This window comes from Aspergillus fijiensis (genome assembly GCF_003184825.1).
Source record: "Aspergillus fijiensis CBS 313.89 unplaced genomic scaffold BO72scaffold_29, whole genome shotgun sequence".
In the NCBI taxonomy this organism is placed as follows: domain Eukaryota; kingdom Fungi; phylum Ascomycota; class Eurotiomycetes; order Eurotiales; family Aspergillaceae; genus Aspergillus; species Aspergillus fijiensis.
In genome coordinates, this window is record NW_024469005.1 from 46,268 (window position 1) to 58,811 (window position 12,544).

The 12,544-nt window shown below is 54.3% G+C and overlaps 5 protein-coding genes across 5 annotated transcripts; 1 reads left to right on the plus strand and 4 right to left on the minus strand.

The window, feature by feature from the left end:
* Nucleotides 1–1,149: 1,149 nt before the first annotated feature.
* On the plus strand, nt 1,150–2,679 carry BO72DRAFT_511145 (uncharacterized protein; the record flags this gene model as incomplete). Its single annotated transcript, XM_040949392.1, has 4 exons — nt 1,150–1,311; nt 1,377–1,764; nt 1,830–1,947; nt 2,032–2,679. 4 exons carry the CDS (start codon nt 1,150–1,152, stop codon nt 2,504–2,506), a joined length of 1,143 nt encoding a protein of 380 aa, XP_040800350.1. The 3' UTR covers nt 2,507–2,679.
* A 1,019-nt stretch (nt 2,680–3,698) lies between these two features.
* On the minus strand, nt 3,699–5,539 carry BO72DRAFT_486736 (alpha/beta hydrolase). Its single transcript, XM_040947952.1, has 6 exons — nt 5,414–5,539; nt 5,312–5,350; nt 4,902–5,239; nt 4,596–4,812; nt 4,229–4,469; nt 3,699–4,148 (listed from the first exon to the last, which is right to left on the minus strand). The coding sequence occupies exons 1-6, from the start codon at nt 5,489–5,491 to the stop codon at nt 3,913–3,915; spliced, it is 1,149 nt and encodes a 382-aa protein (XP_040800351.1). The 5' UTR covers nt 5,492–5,539; the 3' UTR covers nt 3,699–3,912.
* A 1,008-nt stretch (nt 5,540–6,547) lies between these two features.
* On the minus strand, nt 6,548–7,286 carry BO72DRAFT_380213 (uncharacterized protein; the record flags this gene model as incomplete). The annotated part of the gene is made up of 2 exons (XM_040941378.1): nt 6,548–6,969; nt 7,079–7,286. Coding segments are annotated over 2 exons (630 nt in total), but the record flags the coding sequence as incomplete, so codon positions are not given.
* Nucleotides 7,287–8,203: 917 nt separating this feature from the next.
* On the minus strand, nt 8,204–10,079 carry BO72DRAFT_448860 (O-methyltransferase). Its single transcript, XM_040944892.1, has 4 exons — nt 9,613–10,079; nt 9,360–9,492; nt 9,149–9,275; nt 8,204–9,073 (listed from the first exon to the last, which is right to left on the minus strand). The coding sequence occupies exons 1-4, from the start codon at nt 9,781–9,783 to the stop codon at nt 8,299–8,301; spliced, it is 1,206 nt and encodes a 401-aa protein (XP_040800353.1). The 5' UTR covers nt 9,784–10,079; the 3' UTR covers nt 8,204–8,298.
* A 964-nt stretch (nt 10,080–11,043) lies between these two features.
* BO72DRAFT_478078 (S-adenosyl-L-methionine-dependent methyltransferase) lies at nt 11,044–12,244 on the minus strand. The gene is made up of 2 exons (XM_040947480.1): nt 11,998–12,244; nt 11,044–11,908 (listed from the first exon to the last, which is right to left on the minus strand). The coding sequence occupies exons 1-2, from the start codon at nt 12,231–12,233 to the stop codon at nt 11,059–11,061; spliced, it is 1,086 nt and encodes a 361-aa protein (XP_040800354.1). The 5' UTR covers nt 12,234–12,244; the 3' UTR covers nt 11,044–11,058.
* Between the last annotated feature and the right edge of the window lie 300 nt (nt 12,245–12,544).

Sequence of the window (12,544 nt, forward strand, 5' to 3'; positions counted from 1 at the left end):
AAGAGGGGGTGGTATTGGGGGCCAAAAAGAGTACCTTAGGAGATAGTGTACTGTATAATAAACTATATTACAAGTATATATGCATGCATGGCTCCATCCACGTATAACGTGTACTGTACGTACTGTATTGAGTGTTCAGGCTATACGGCTGTCCTTACTACTGCTTATGCAGTGCATGGGGGCTGCATTGGTGGGGCGGCACCAAGGGCTGATTGATGGTTGACAAATCAACCTGGCGACTCTGAGCTTGGGTCAATTGCTGGGCTCTACCAGAATTGTATGGACATCGAATCCTTCTGGGGAATCGTTAAATCTACTGTAGTGAGTGAGTGTATTGAGCAGTGGTGGAACGAAACATTGAGCATAATCACGGTTGAAGTGGCGGGGGCTGGAATCCGGAGATAACCCTAGCTGGGTAGTCAGTCATATCTTCCTGATTCCTCCCGCCCGGGGCCGAATCCCAAGAGTCAAGCCACTCACTTTTTCGCACAGACAGCACGCTTGTTTTCCTTTGCTGTGGTCTAGTCTCCTCCCCAAATCAAAGCGGGGTTCTGCAACCTGACATCTTGGGCGAGACCCACGTATACTACACTGCACGTTCCAACCTCATGTGTGAACACCCCCTCCCTCGGCCTGGGTTACTGTAAGCTCATTTATAAGTCAGTAAGCCATAGTGCCGTCTTTCCTCACCACTATGCCACCATTCGAATCGCAATGATTACGCGAGAACACCAATCCGCACCGGTCGCCAACAGTTACCCACCCACTTCTTGGTTGGTGGCAGATGGGGCCTGGGGCAGGAGGCAGCCTCAGGCCGACCGCCACCGAATGGACCCCAACCACCATTGCAGCAGCCATCCAGGTAGCGCAGAGCACCGGAGGGCCAAAATGCAACCATCTCTTGTGACTGGTTCCCTGCAGGTGGTTGATATGGGATGACGGGCCATACTGCACCCTGCAGGACATGCCAGTCATCGACACGTCGTGACACCACCGCTATAAGTGTATGTGCCTGGCTTACCCCCCCCCCCCTTGGTCCCCTTCCCTCCCCTCCTACCCTGCATTCCCTGCCTCACGCTGATCCCCACAAGCAGCCAGACACAGCGTCCGAAATTCCTTCGCAGTGCGAAGGAAAACCAACGCATCGCCATGTCAGCGGCTCTGCCTCCCGACGAGAACCGGGCCGTGAGCCTGCTCTTATGCTTCTGGGTCCCCTTCCCCTTCACGGTAGGGCTGGTCGTGACCCGCTTCTACTGTCGGGGCATGCGAAAGGACCTGGGGTATGACGACTGGACGATCCTCGTGGCATGGGTAGGCCCCCTCTCAGCATCCCCAAAGACCCAAGAAGCGAGTCACTAACCACGCGACCCAAACAGATGCTCTACACCGCAGCGGCAGCGATGAGCACGGCGATGGAGCTGCGCGGCGGGGCGCGGCACGTGGCCTACCTCAGCGCGGAGGAGATCCTGTACATCGGCAAGATGCAGATCATCAACCAGTTCCCGGCGGCGCTGTCGGCGATGTGCGGCAAGATCAGCGTGGCGCTGTTCATCATGCGCATCTCGGGCCGCACCTCCAAGTGGCGCCGGTGGTTCCTGACCGTGCACATCGTGCTGTACTTCTGCCTCACCGTGCTGAGCCTCTGCATGCTGATCGGCCAGTGCAAGCCCGTCCAGGCGCTGTGGGACATGAGCCTGCGCACCTCGGGCCAGGCCTCGTGTCTGGACGCGCGCATCAACACGGATATCACCATGCTGCAGTCGGGTATCTTCCCCGGGCCCTCCAAATCATCCCCTAAAGCCCCCAAGCAACCGCTAACAAGAGCAAAGCCTTCGGCGCATACCTCGACTTCGTCCTCGCCCTCCTCCCGCTAAGCTTCATCATCGACCTAAAAGTCAGCCTCCGCAAGCGCATCGTCCTCTTCTGCATTCTGAGTCTGGGTATCGTGTAAGCCCCCCTTGTCCCCAACCCCGATTCCCCAGTTCCCCAGTATCCTCCCAGACCGAAGAACCAACCCTAACCCCCCCAAAGCGCAGGCATATGCGCCTGCATCAAAACCAGCGAATTTATCCCCGCCACGGCCGGCACGGACCCCACCTGGGACGGCTACGCGCTGTACCTGTGGGCCTTCCTCGAGATTCCCCTCGTGATCATCGCCGCATGCATCCCGCCCTCCAAGCCGATCTGGGATTTTCTGGTGAAGGGGCAACCCATCCGCCCCTCCACCAACCACAGCAGCAGCAACTATACCGCCTCCGGCGGATCGACGGGCTCGTACCGCATCGGGTTCGTGAAGACCTCCGTGCGCGCGCAGAAGCAGAAGCACGCCCAGAAGAAAACCGGCCAGGCGGATGACGGGGTGAATTTGATTTTCCACGGGGGGAAGGGTGGCATGGGGGCGGCAACGAAGGGGAACAAGATTCAGCAGACGGTGTTGATTACCCAGACTTCGAGGGAGAGGGGGTCGCCCAGGCAGTCGGAGACGAGTGTGGGGAGTCCGGTTTAGTTGGGGGTGAATGGTGAATTGAACTTTGGAAGGGGGGATGTTTGTTGTTGGGGTTTGCTGTTGATTATACCACTGTTTTTCTGTTGGTTGGGTTGGTTTGGATGTATGTGTATGATATTTTGTATATAGGGATTGGGATTGTACTTTTAAGTACTCTGTTCACAGGAACTGCGCTTTCAACTTTCCCATATTCAAGATTTATCATTACAATCCTCAAGTTCTTGAAGATAGTATTTGTTTTTGTCCTCTATATATAGATAGCGGAATTTGAATTATTCTATTTTACTTCTCTTGAAAATGATCGTCCAGAAATTGCCGATCTCCAACAATGTAAAAGTAAGACAGTGAGAAGATCAGATTAGAAGCAATTTTCTATATTAGTCTCTACTATATTCAATGAATATCCAGAGATAGTTGTTTTTGCAGATACTAGACTGTAGTGTTTGTTTAGAGATAATCAAGTTCACAGGCTCATATATATGGAGCATGTGGTCCTAGCCTCAGATTTCATTATATTTATAAGATTTAATTGAACATTGTGATTTTTGATATTCTTTTAGTGCCATTTATACAGTGCCCTTTATCACTGGTTTCTTTAAACATTTTTTCAACCTTTTTATTGTCTTTTCTTCAGATTAATCTAAACGAAATTGCCAGCTCTCCGTTGTTAAGAGAATATTAAATAGCAAGACTTCGAACCTCAGACAGAGACTTCTTTGATGTTAATTTAGATATTTAGCTTTTCTAAATCTTTTTTTTCTACCATCTATAAGATACTGCAAGCTTTTCTAATACTAGGGACGTGGGTAGGTCCTCGGTCACAAGTTCGACTCGGGTGCCGTCGGTCGAGCGGCGGTAGACTCTGGTTTGGCGGACAGGCAGAGACATTGTGGGTGTGTTCGGATCCTCTCTGCTGTAATGTGGTTTACAGAGACAAGACAATTCAAGGCAGATCGGTCCCCTCTTGGAGCAGCTCAATACTGCCGTCAGCATAACAGCCTCATTGCCCGGGGTAACCAGACACAATACACCCCGAAGCCTTGACCTTGACCCCCGAGAGGCCGATCCAGAAGAGACCTTGTCTAAGTAGCTTGACTTCTACTGATGAACCCAACAATCAATTTAACGCTTTGGATAGAGCTTATCTTTTCACTATCCTCAAACAAGCTCATGGGAGCAGTGCTCATCTCACCAAAAAAAATCACCACTTGATCCTGACTTCACTCAACGAAGTTCCATCCAAATTCACCCCCCGCTCCCCAACATCTCTTGCTCTTAAGCCTCATACGGTTTGGAACAGAACATGTGCTGCAAGTCCCCCCTCCCGATCGTCCCGGGGAAGACATATATCAAGAAGCTATTTGCAAACCACGAGGCCAGTGAGTTAGGTGGAGGGTGTGCTGTGCCTACAAGCAAGCATCCCCGGCGGCCAGGACCTCCTTCACAAACTCATGGATGCCCAGGCTGACCGCATCGGGCTTTTCCACTTGCAAGAAGTGGCCCGCCTCCACCGACTTGATGTGGATATCTGCCGCGTAGGGGGCGGTGTTGGAGACCTGTACATTGGCAATCGCCACGGGATCTTTGCTCGCAGTGAGAAGCAAGACCGGATGTCTGATGACGGCGTGCGTTTCTGGTATGGCTATTTATCTTCTTCAGACTTGCTTCTCAGAGAACAGGGATACATAAAGAGCAGTATCAGAACATGCAGGCTTGGCTTACCTTCTTCATCAGCGGCATTGAGATCCCGCATGAGCGACTTGTACGATTTGACCGGCCCGTCAAATCCCCCGTGGGCCATGGTGATGTTCGTGAACGTCTCCTTCTCGACCTGAGTGATGAATGTGGTCCAGGGAGCGATCTCATCCGCGAGAAGCCACTTTTTGTACTCTCCCACCGGGGACAAGTGTTCTCTCATATAGGTGGGATCGGAGGTGTAGGTAAGCGTAAAGGCGGAGTCAAACTAAAATTTCCCACAAAAAGAGAACGAGAAGAGATCAATCACTGTGTGTGAGACCGGAGGTTTTTGCGGTTTTTGGCAGAAAAAAGCAGGAGGAACACGATTAAAAAAAGGGGGGGCCTCTCTTACATGCTGGTCCATGATAGGGGCGACATCGTCTTCATTCATGAAGTACCAATATCCAAAGGGCGGGTAGCCGAGGGTCTCGAGGCTGGCGTTGTTGGCGGCTTCCACCCCAGCCTGATTGAAGGACATGGGCGGGGGCGAGTATCCCACTCCCACAAAGGCGCTCCCCTTCACACGTTTCCCGAAGTAGGTGATGACACGCGAGAGTACCACAGACCCGCTAGTTTCCAGAGTTAGCGGTAAGAGAGAATTCACAGGGGGCGGGGACCGAGCCGGGAGGAAAGAATGTGGGCCGTGTTGAAGGCATACAAGTCATGGCCGACTGCAAACACATCCTCAACGCCTTCACAGTCAAGAATAGCGCCCAGATCCGAGACCAGTCTCTTCAGGGTGAATTCCTGGAGATCAGCGGGGTTATCCGTGCCACCAAATCCGAGTAAGTCGGGGGCAATGACACCATATCCTCGGCTGACGAAATAGTCGATCTGGTGACGCCAATCGAATGAGCTTGAGGGGAATCCGTGGATAAACAGTAAATAAGGCTTCGAGGAACTCGAGGTATGTGAGAAAACGTAACGATATGTCGGGCCCGATGGGACGGTCGCCACCTTGACAAGCTTTGCGTAGCTGGTGCCAGCGATATCACTCTGGTCGAGAGGTCAGCCCGCGGTGTGTCTGCATGGCGGATTCCCTGTCTCTCGCAGAGGAAGGGCACTCACAATGTCTGGAGACGAGTCGTAGTGGCAGCTACCGGTGGTCTAATCCATTTTCTCTTAGCTGACTGGCTCTATCGTATTCAGAATGGGAGATTGCATGCCCACCTTGACCGGTGCGGTGGGCGCGGCCGCGGACAGGCCGCAAAGTGCGGTCAAAGCAGATAGTGTAAAAGCGAGTCTCATGTTTCAATAACAGGCAAGTTTTAGTCATGAGCTGCGGTGAGGACGTTCAAACAGGATGCATTTCTGCTCAAGAATCTGGATAGAGATCCATACTTATAGTTTTGGCAGCGTACTTGTTTGTCTCAGCAATGCGACGGTACTGGGCAATGATGCCAGTGGATTAGAATTAGAAACATAAAATGAAAGTGCAGCTTGGCAGATGTTTGCAATAAGCCCACCAGGGTCCACAATGGGGGATGAAATGAATCTGGAAGCACGCCCGACTGTGTTGTCTTCTGCGGACTGTATCCACATGTATACACTGTACGCATTCATGAGTACGAAGTACTGAAGGAAGTATCCGGGATCCGAGATCCGATCACCTCCGGAGTTCCCGCCCTCCTAAATCCTCCTAACTCCGAGCCAAGCAAGGGTCTTGGCAGAGGAGGCAAATCATTGAAACAGTGCAAACAGAGTGGGGAGCATAGTGGGCACGGCACTAACTGCAATAATATACAAAAATGCTATAAGTCTACTATGAAAAATGGGGTTATTGCAAATCGGCACGAGGGGCTTGCCGTAAATTCCATCCGGACGATGCATGATTTGCATCCAGGTTGCCCGTAGAAGCTACCTCAGGAGATGTGAGAATATCCCTGGCCACATGACTAAGCACTTCCTCACCTCCAGCAGACAGCCACGTATTCCCCATAGCTAGATACTTCCATACGCACTCTTAAGCTGCCACAGGACTCAAAAATTGAACCTTGTGAAACAGAAGATACTTAGCTATCGAATGTCCCGGAGCTCTATATTTGCGAGGATGGATCATTCTTACAGAGCAGCAGCAGCAGCAGCAAATAAGGTACACCGGACAATCTTATTCGATTTTTTGTAGATTGACATAGTCTTAAGTTCGCATTCGCGGCACCAGTCATGTCGTGGGGGCGCCCCCTTTAGCTATCACCGTTGAATGATTTGAGGTGAGATCAGAGCAAGAGAATTGCCAGACAAATATAGCTCAAGCCCCGTCAAGCGGGGATGCAGAAGCCACCTTCAACTTCACTATCACTGCCCCTAGGCCTCGGTTACAGCCACCTCAATGATATCTTCCAGCCGTTCGGGTGCCACTCCAAGCAGCTTATTGTCTGCTCCTGTCCCAACTCCCCTGCCCGCTCCATCCTCGAACAACTGAGCGACCAAGAGACCTATGTATGCTCCCTTGTAATCGCCATTGCGTAACATGGCCCCAGCCTTGAGCTCGGCATCCTTCGTACTGATATGAACCTTGTTCCATTTGGTTTGGGTCCGACCCTTAGTATTTCTATTCTGTGTAGTCAACAGTGCAGAGATCTGGAGAGGTCGGTTCGCCGTCTGCTCTAGGAACTCGAGCATGCTCGCGACGGCCTGCCCGATGTTCTTGATAGCCATCGCGGTGAGAGGCTCGTTCCCAGAATCGAAGATAATCGCCGACTGACTCTTGACATCGAAGCCAAAGTCTGGGAAGTTGATCAGAGCCTGTGCTTTCATGTTGGCATTTTAAGGCATTCTCAACGCCACGGGGTGATGGGGAAACAAAAGACAGCAACCCGTTGGGAGGTCTCCTACCCTGTCCAAAAAGGGGGCCGTTCACGAATGTCGACCAGGTGAATGGTGGGTTTTGCTTGGCTTTCTCCCGCAAGACTGAGCTCTGCTGCTTTGCCCTTCTTTGCCAAGATGGTCGCATAGCCTGATACATCAGTGGCCCCTCGGGGAACGCGCGAAAGTCGCTGGACACAAATCTCCGGACACCGGCCCTCTCAGCGGCTTCAATCAGGTCGAGTTATTTGTCGAGCACCGCGTGCCCCAAAGCTCTGATGACCGCATTTTGGCCACGAAGCACGGAGTCCAGGGAAGACGGACTGTAGCCCGTCTCAGCCACTCGGACCTGGGAAGGCAACGACTTTCCAGTCGCCGAGAGGATCAGTGCCGTACAGCGGCACTTCGTGTATTCTAGAACCCGCTGTTTAACCTCCTCTTTCTCCGAAGGAACATCATTAAATTATTTGCAGTGAGGCGGCGAACGTGAATCCCCACAACATCATGTTTGCATTGAGGCGGCGAACTTGAATCATGTTTGCATAGGTGCGTTGTCTGGTTGTAACCCAATTTAGAACCCACATCCTGGAACTATCATGTTTTGCATCTAAAGCCGAAGATTCCGTATGCGTCTCAGATAACAACTCCCGCTACTGATAGGCGGATCTACTGAAGCCCAGATAAAATGAACTAGGTTGGAGTGTTTTAGCCCGCTTTTGCTCTCCCGGCTCTATGAACTTGGATTCGTTTTTGTGGAAGAGCCGAGTTACCGTGGGCCAGTTATGTACAGTAGTACTTCTAGAGAGACCTGCCTGTTTGCTGTTGCTACTGGCTTGTTCCCATGTGTTCTGGACTATCTTGTCGACTTCACTGCTTCTGGGCAGTTGGTTTGATCAGTCTCCCTCTCTGATTCTTTCTATTTCTTTTTCTCTTGTGAGATGAATTTTCCCACTCCTATGTCTAATGCCAGTGTAGTGCCTAATATTGGGGAGGGGGGGGGGCAATGTCCACTTCAACTGCCTTTACCTGGTTTCTGATATAGGCGTACTCTATAGGAATGGTTTCCCGCCTGGTTGCAGTAGACCCTAAATTCCCAAGACCATAGATGCTACTGATGGCCAGCATCAAGCCTACGATGAAGCAGCGTGCAACAAGGCTGGATCTATTCACTTTGTTCTCCATGCATGGAAAAAAAACGACCGAACTGAATTAACAGGTATCCCCCCGCTCTAGAACCCTAGCTATACAACTCAAACCGGCACCGCCTCAAACAGCGCATTCGACCCAGTCCCCTGGTTCTCCGCTCGCCACACCTTAACCACCTTGAAGCCCGCGCGCTCCAATAGACTCAGCCACTGCTTATCCGTGCGCTCCAGCGACGAGAACATAGACAACATGATCAGATCGACACTCGCATTGAAGCGAGGCACGCCCGTCTCGGGGATAGTGTTCTCGTTGATCAACAGCACGGAGTCCGGGGCCATCGCCTCGCGCACGCGGGCCAGGGCCTGCAGGGCCTGCTTGTCGGGCCAGTCATGCAGCACGGTGCGCATGTAGTACGCCTTGGCGCCGCGGACGGGCTGCGCGTCGAACATGCTGTACCCGAGCGCCTCGATGCCCGCGCCCAACGGGCCCGGGATATCGGCAATCACGCTGGGCAGATCCTGCAGCACCAGCTTCCGGCCCGGGTTCTGGGCGGTCTGGAACCGCTGCAGGTCGTGGCCCTTGCCGCCGCCGATATCCACCAGCAGCACGCGGTCTGCGTCCTCGTTCTCCGTGGCGGCCAGCCGCTCCGCCCACGGGTAGAAGTCGTACCACTGCTCCCCCTCGACGGCGCGGTTGCTCGTCTCCATCACCGTGTTGAAGGCATGCTGCTCCTCCGCGTTCGTGCCCAGCCACTCGAAGTGGTGCAGCGGCGTGTTGTACGCCAGCTGGAACGGCGTCTCGTACGCGTCCTCGGGGCTCGTGTAGTCCCGCGCCGCCAGGAACTCGTGCGTGTATGCTGTCGCCCGCAGGATCATGTGGCTGTTGGTGGGCCCCAGTCAGTCAGTATCCCTCCACTCCCCAGGCTGGGCTGGGCTCGGAAACATGTATACGTACAAATTCTTAATCACCTCGCTAGGCGGCGCCCCCGTCGCAAACGCCAGCGCAAACGGCTGCGCCTGGTACTTCTCCGCTGCCGTCTCCGTGAACAGCCGGTTGGCGCTCAGCAGGCGCATGATGCGGACTGTCGCAGACCCCAGACACCTGAATTAGTCCATGTCTCCACACATCGCTCACCAAAAAGTGGTCTGGAAAAAAAGAGACCAACCAAGCATGTCCTTATCCCCTTTCGTCTTCGCGTTCAGCTCGTCGGCCGTCAACTCGGCACCCGGGCCGGCGGCGGCGAAGGCATCGAAGATGCCCATTCCGATGGCGATGCGGAGGGCGATGAGGGGGTGGGCCTTTGAGTTAGGGTGCGTCAGTAACCCCATTCAATATCGATTCAGTTTGAAAGTCTATTTATTCTTCTTTGATGAAAGCTTGAGGAAAGCTGGTAGGAGCATCGGGGGAGGGCAACACACCGCCCAGCAGATGTTCAGCACCGTCGCGATCGGGGGCTCGACCGCGCCCTTGAGCTTCTCCAGTGCATCGATGAGGCCGAAGCGCGCGGCGTCGGGGATCTCGTCGGTCGGGGAGAGTTTGGCCAGCGCGGCGTTGACGGCTGCTGTTACTTCGGCGACGGTTTCGGCCATTGTGGATGGTTTTGAGGGTGTGTATGTGGGGGTAGGGGTAGATGGTGGGAGATGGGAAGGTGAAGGGGGAGGGGGGTTGGAGAGTGAAAGGTAACTTAGTGGGGATGGGATGGGTTGAATTATTTGGCTGAGGTGGAGGTTTTATACTGAATTCGATCTCATCGCACCCTTTGACCCCCCAAACCCAGATTGTTTTCCGATTCAGCTCTAGCTAGCTAGACATGGAGATGGGTGCTAAGGTACTGTACTGTACAAGATGGAATAATCCACCCCCTGTCGCGGGGCTTGTTCGCGCCCGGTGGGGGTGGGGGAGGGGGAGTTTACTAGGTACACAGACCGGCGATGAGCGCTGTGCCTGATGGATGCGATGCGTTTCATTGGGCAGGTATTTCGCTCGGGGAGAGCGAATACAGTGACCTAGTACGAACTTGCTAAAGCACTGTACGGAGTAAGCTACCTCTCTAGCGAGAATAGTGTCCTGTTAGCGCGTCGATGTAACCCTGGGTTGTTGTCTCTCTGATGGGAAAACTGAGGCGGTGACACCGCGCAGGTCAGCACTAATGCGATGCGATAATAGATAAGAGAGGGGGCCGTTTCCTGGGTAATCATTCAACTTCTACTGTGCCACACGGTTTCTTTCTTTGTTCCTGGAGACGTCTGGACCGGTAAGAAGTCAAGTCGGATGCGAGTCGTACCATGGCAATCAGCCTTGCCATTGGGGGGATTCCAGGTGAGAACATAAGCCCTAGGCGGTCCCTAGTGCCGTGCTAAGTGAATGAGGAAAGGGGCGGGTCGGAGAGCTGTAAGCACTAAATTCATCCTGACCTGTCTTTTGGACAGAAATACGGGTCTCAGAGAACACAGATGTTTTAAGGCTGGAGAAATTAAGTCTGTGTTACCATGATAATCATTGTAACGGCCAAGTCGCATTAAGTTGTGTAACCTAGCGACAAATGCTAAGCTTCGAAAATCCTTTCCATTTCAATCCAGCAGGATGCGACGCATCCTCCGCCGTGCTCGGCAGGGGCCCTTTTCTTCCTTCGGGTGGAGGACGGTATGGTATGGATACAGCGATTGTATAATTGACTTATGAATTATTGGACATGTGTACAGTACTGTATCAATGGAACATCCAGGCACAGGAAATGGCCCACTCCCTTCGTACTCATCATTAGTATTACTGTACTGTACTACTGTACATATACGAGTAGATACACTATACAGTACGGAGTACAGTCAGCTGAACCACAATCCTAAATCCACTAAGTACATACACTATACATCCCCCTCAGCCAACCGCTCCAGCACCATCACACTATGCCCCCCCTCGGTCACATACGGCACGACCTCAACCAGCGCCAGCCCCGCCGCCCGGAACAGCCGGGTCCAGTGCGCCAGCGTGCGCTCCTGCGCCGCCAGGCACGCCAGCAGGGTGATGTCCATATCCACCACGGCGGGACCCGCCCCGCGCGCCGGGCAGACGATCTCGTCCACCAGCACCACCGACCCGGCCCCCATCGCCGCCCGCTGCAGCCCCAGCAGCCGCACGCACTGCTCGTCCGGGTAGTCGTGCAGCACGTTGCGCAGATAGTAGAACCCCGCCCCGACCACCGGCTGCGGCGTCCAGAAGTCGTGCGCCCGCCGCTCGAACCCGGCGTGCGGCAGCGCCTGGGCCACCACGGGCGCGAGGTCCTCCAGCACCACGCGCCCGTGCAACTGGGGCAGCCGCTTCAGCAGTTCCACACACTGGTGGCCGACGCCGCCCCCAATGTCGACGAAGATGGGGGGTGGTGGGAGGGACGGTGATGCCGAGGTTTCTACCAAGTTGGTGGCTGTGAGGGTAGTGGGGGCCGTGGTTCTAGCGGCAGTGGCAGAAGTAAGCAATCGTTCCAGCGGGAACAAGTCTAGCCAGATGGGCTGCCCGACGCGCTGGGCGCTCATCCACAGGCTGAATTCCTCGAACAGTCGTGGTGGGGCGCTGCCGCCCATAAACCAGGCGAAGACCGTCTGGTCGGTCTGGTGGGCCTGCTGGAATGCCGTGCGCTCCCGGTCGGAGGGGGTTTGATAATTGGCGGCGGCGAGGAAGGCCGGAAGGGCCGCCCAGGCGGGCAGTTGAACCTCGAAACTGTGGTCAATTAGATTAGTCGTGCGTCGTGCGTCGTGAGTCGTGAGTCGTGCTGACACGAGAGAACGGGACGGGGGCTCAGAACTGACTGGTGCTTGATCCCCGCGGCAAACCCCGGCACGGTGAGGGCCTGGGTCGCTGGGGTGGCCTGGAACCGGTCGACTCCGGTTTCAGCGAGCAGGTGGAAGGCGGCCAGATAGCGGAGGATACGCGCGACCAGCACAGGGTCTGCTCCGGTGGCCTGGGTCAGCTCCACCAGGCTCATTGACTCTCCTCTCGAGACGAGAATCTCAAAGAGTTTCAGATCGATCCCGACTTTAGTCATCGTCAGTTGCAATGGCTGTTTTTGTGTCAGAGTAACGCTACTGAAGATGATTCTGAGCGGGCAGCACCCACTGCGAAAGAGATCCGGTGGACGGTCTCCAACGGGCGCTCGACTGCCACCAGGGCCTGCGACAGTGCGTGGGACAGTTTCCGGCGAAGATCGTCATCTGCAGGTACTTGTTGGCGTAACGCCGCGAGACTGGCGAGGAGAGCCTGTGTTTCGGTGGCAGACACGGCGGGATCCTCAGGCACCTGTTGGCTTACCGCCGTGAGGCGGGTTAGGAGCGTCTGTGTTTCGGTCGTAGCCATGGT

Coding starts and splice junctions, on each gene's coding strand:
- BO72DRAFT_486736 (XM_040947952.1), bottom strand. CDS start 5,491: ATGAGACTCGCTTTTACACTATCTGCTTTGACCGCACTTTGCGGCCTG. Junction 4,813..4,901: donor TTTGCAGTCGGCCATGACTT/GTATGCCTTCAA, acceptor TCTGGAAACTAG/CGGGTCTGTGGTACTCTCGC. Junction 4,149..4,228: donor CAATGCCGCTGATGAAGAAG/GTAAGCCAAGCC, acceptor GAAGATAAATAG/CCATACCAGAAACGCACGCC.
- BO72DRAFT_448860 (XM_040944892.1), bottom strand. CDS start 9,783: ATGGCCGAAACCGTCGCCGAAGTAACAGCAGCCGTCAACGCCGCGCTG. Junction 9,276..9,359: donor AGGGGATAAGGACATGCTTG/GTTGGTCTCTTT, acceptor GGTCTGCGACAG/TCCGCATCATGCGCCTGCTG. Junction 9,074..9,148: donor AGCGAGGTGATTAAGAATTT/GTACGTATACAT, acceptor GCCCACCAACAG/CCACATGATCCTGCGGGCGA.
- BO72DRAFT_478078 (XM_040947480.1), bottom strand. CDS start 12,233: ATGACTAAAGTCGGGATCGATCTGAAACTCTTTGAGATTCTCGTCTCG. Junction 11,909..11,997: donor GCCGCGGGGATCAAGCACCA/GTCAGTTCTGAG, acceptor AATTGACCACAG/TTTCGAGGTTCAACTGCCCG.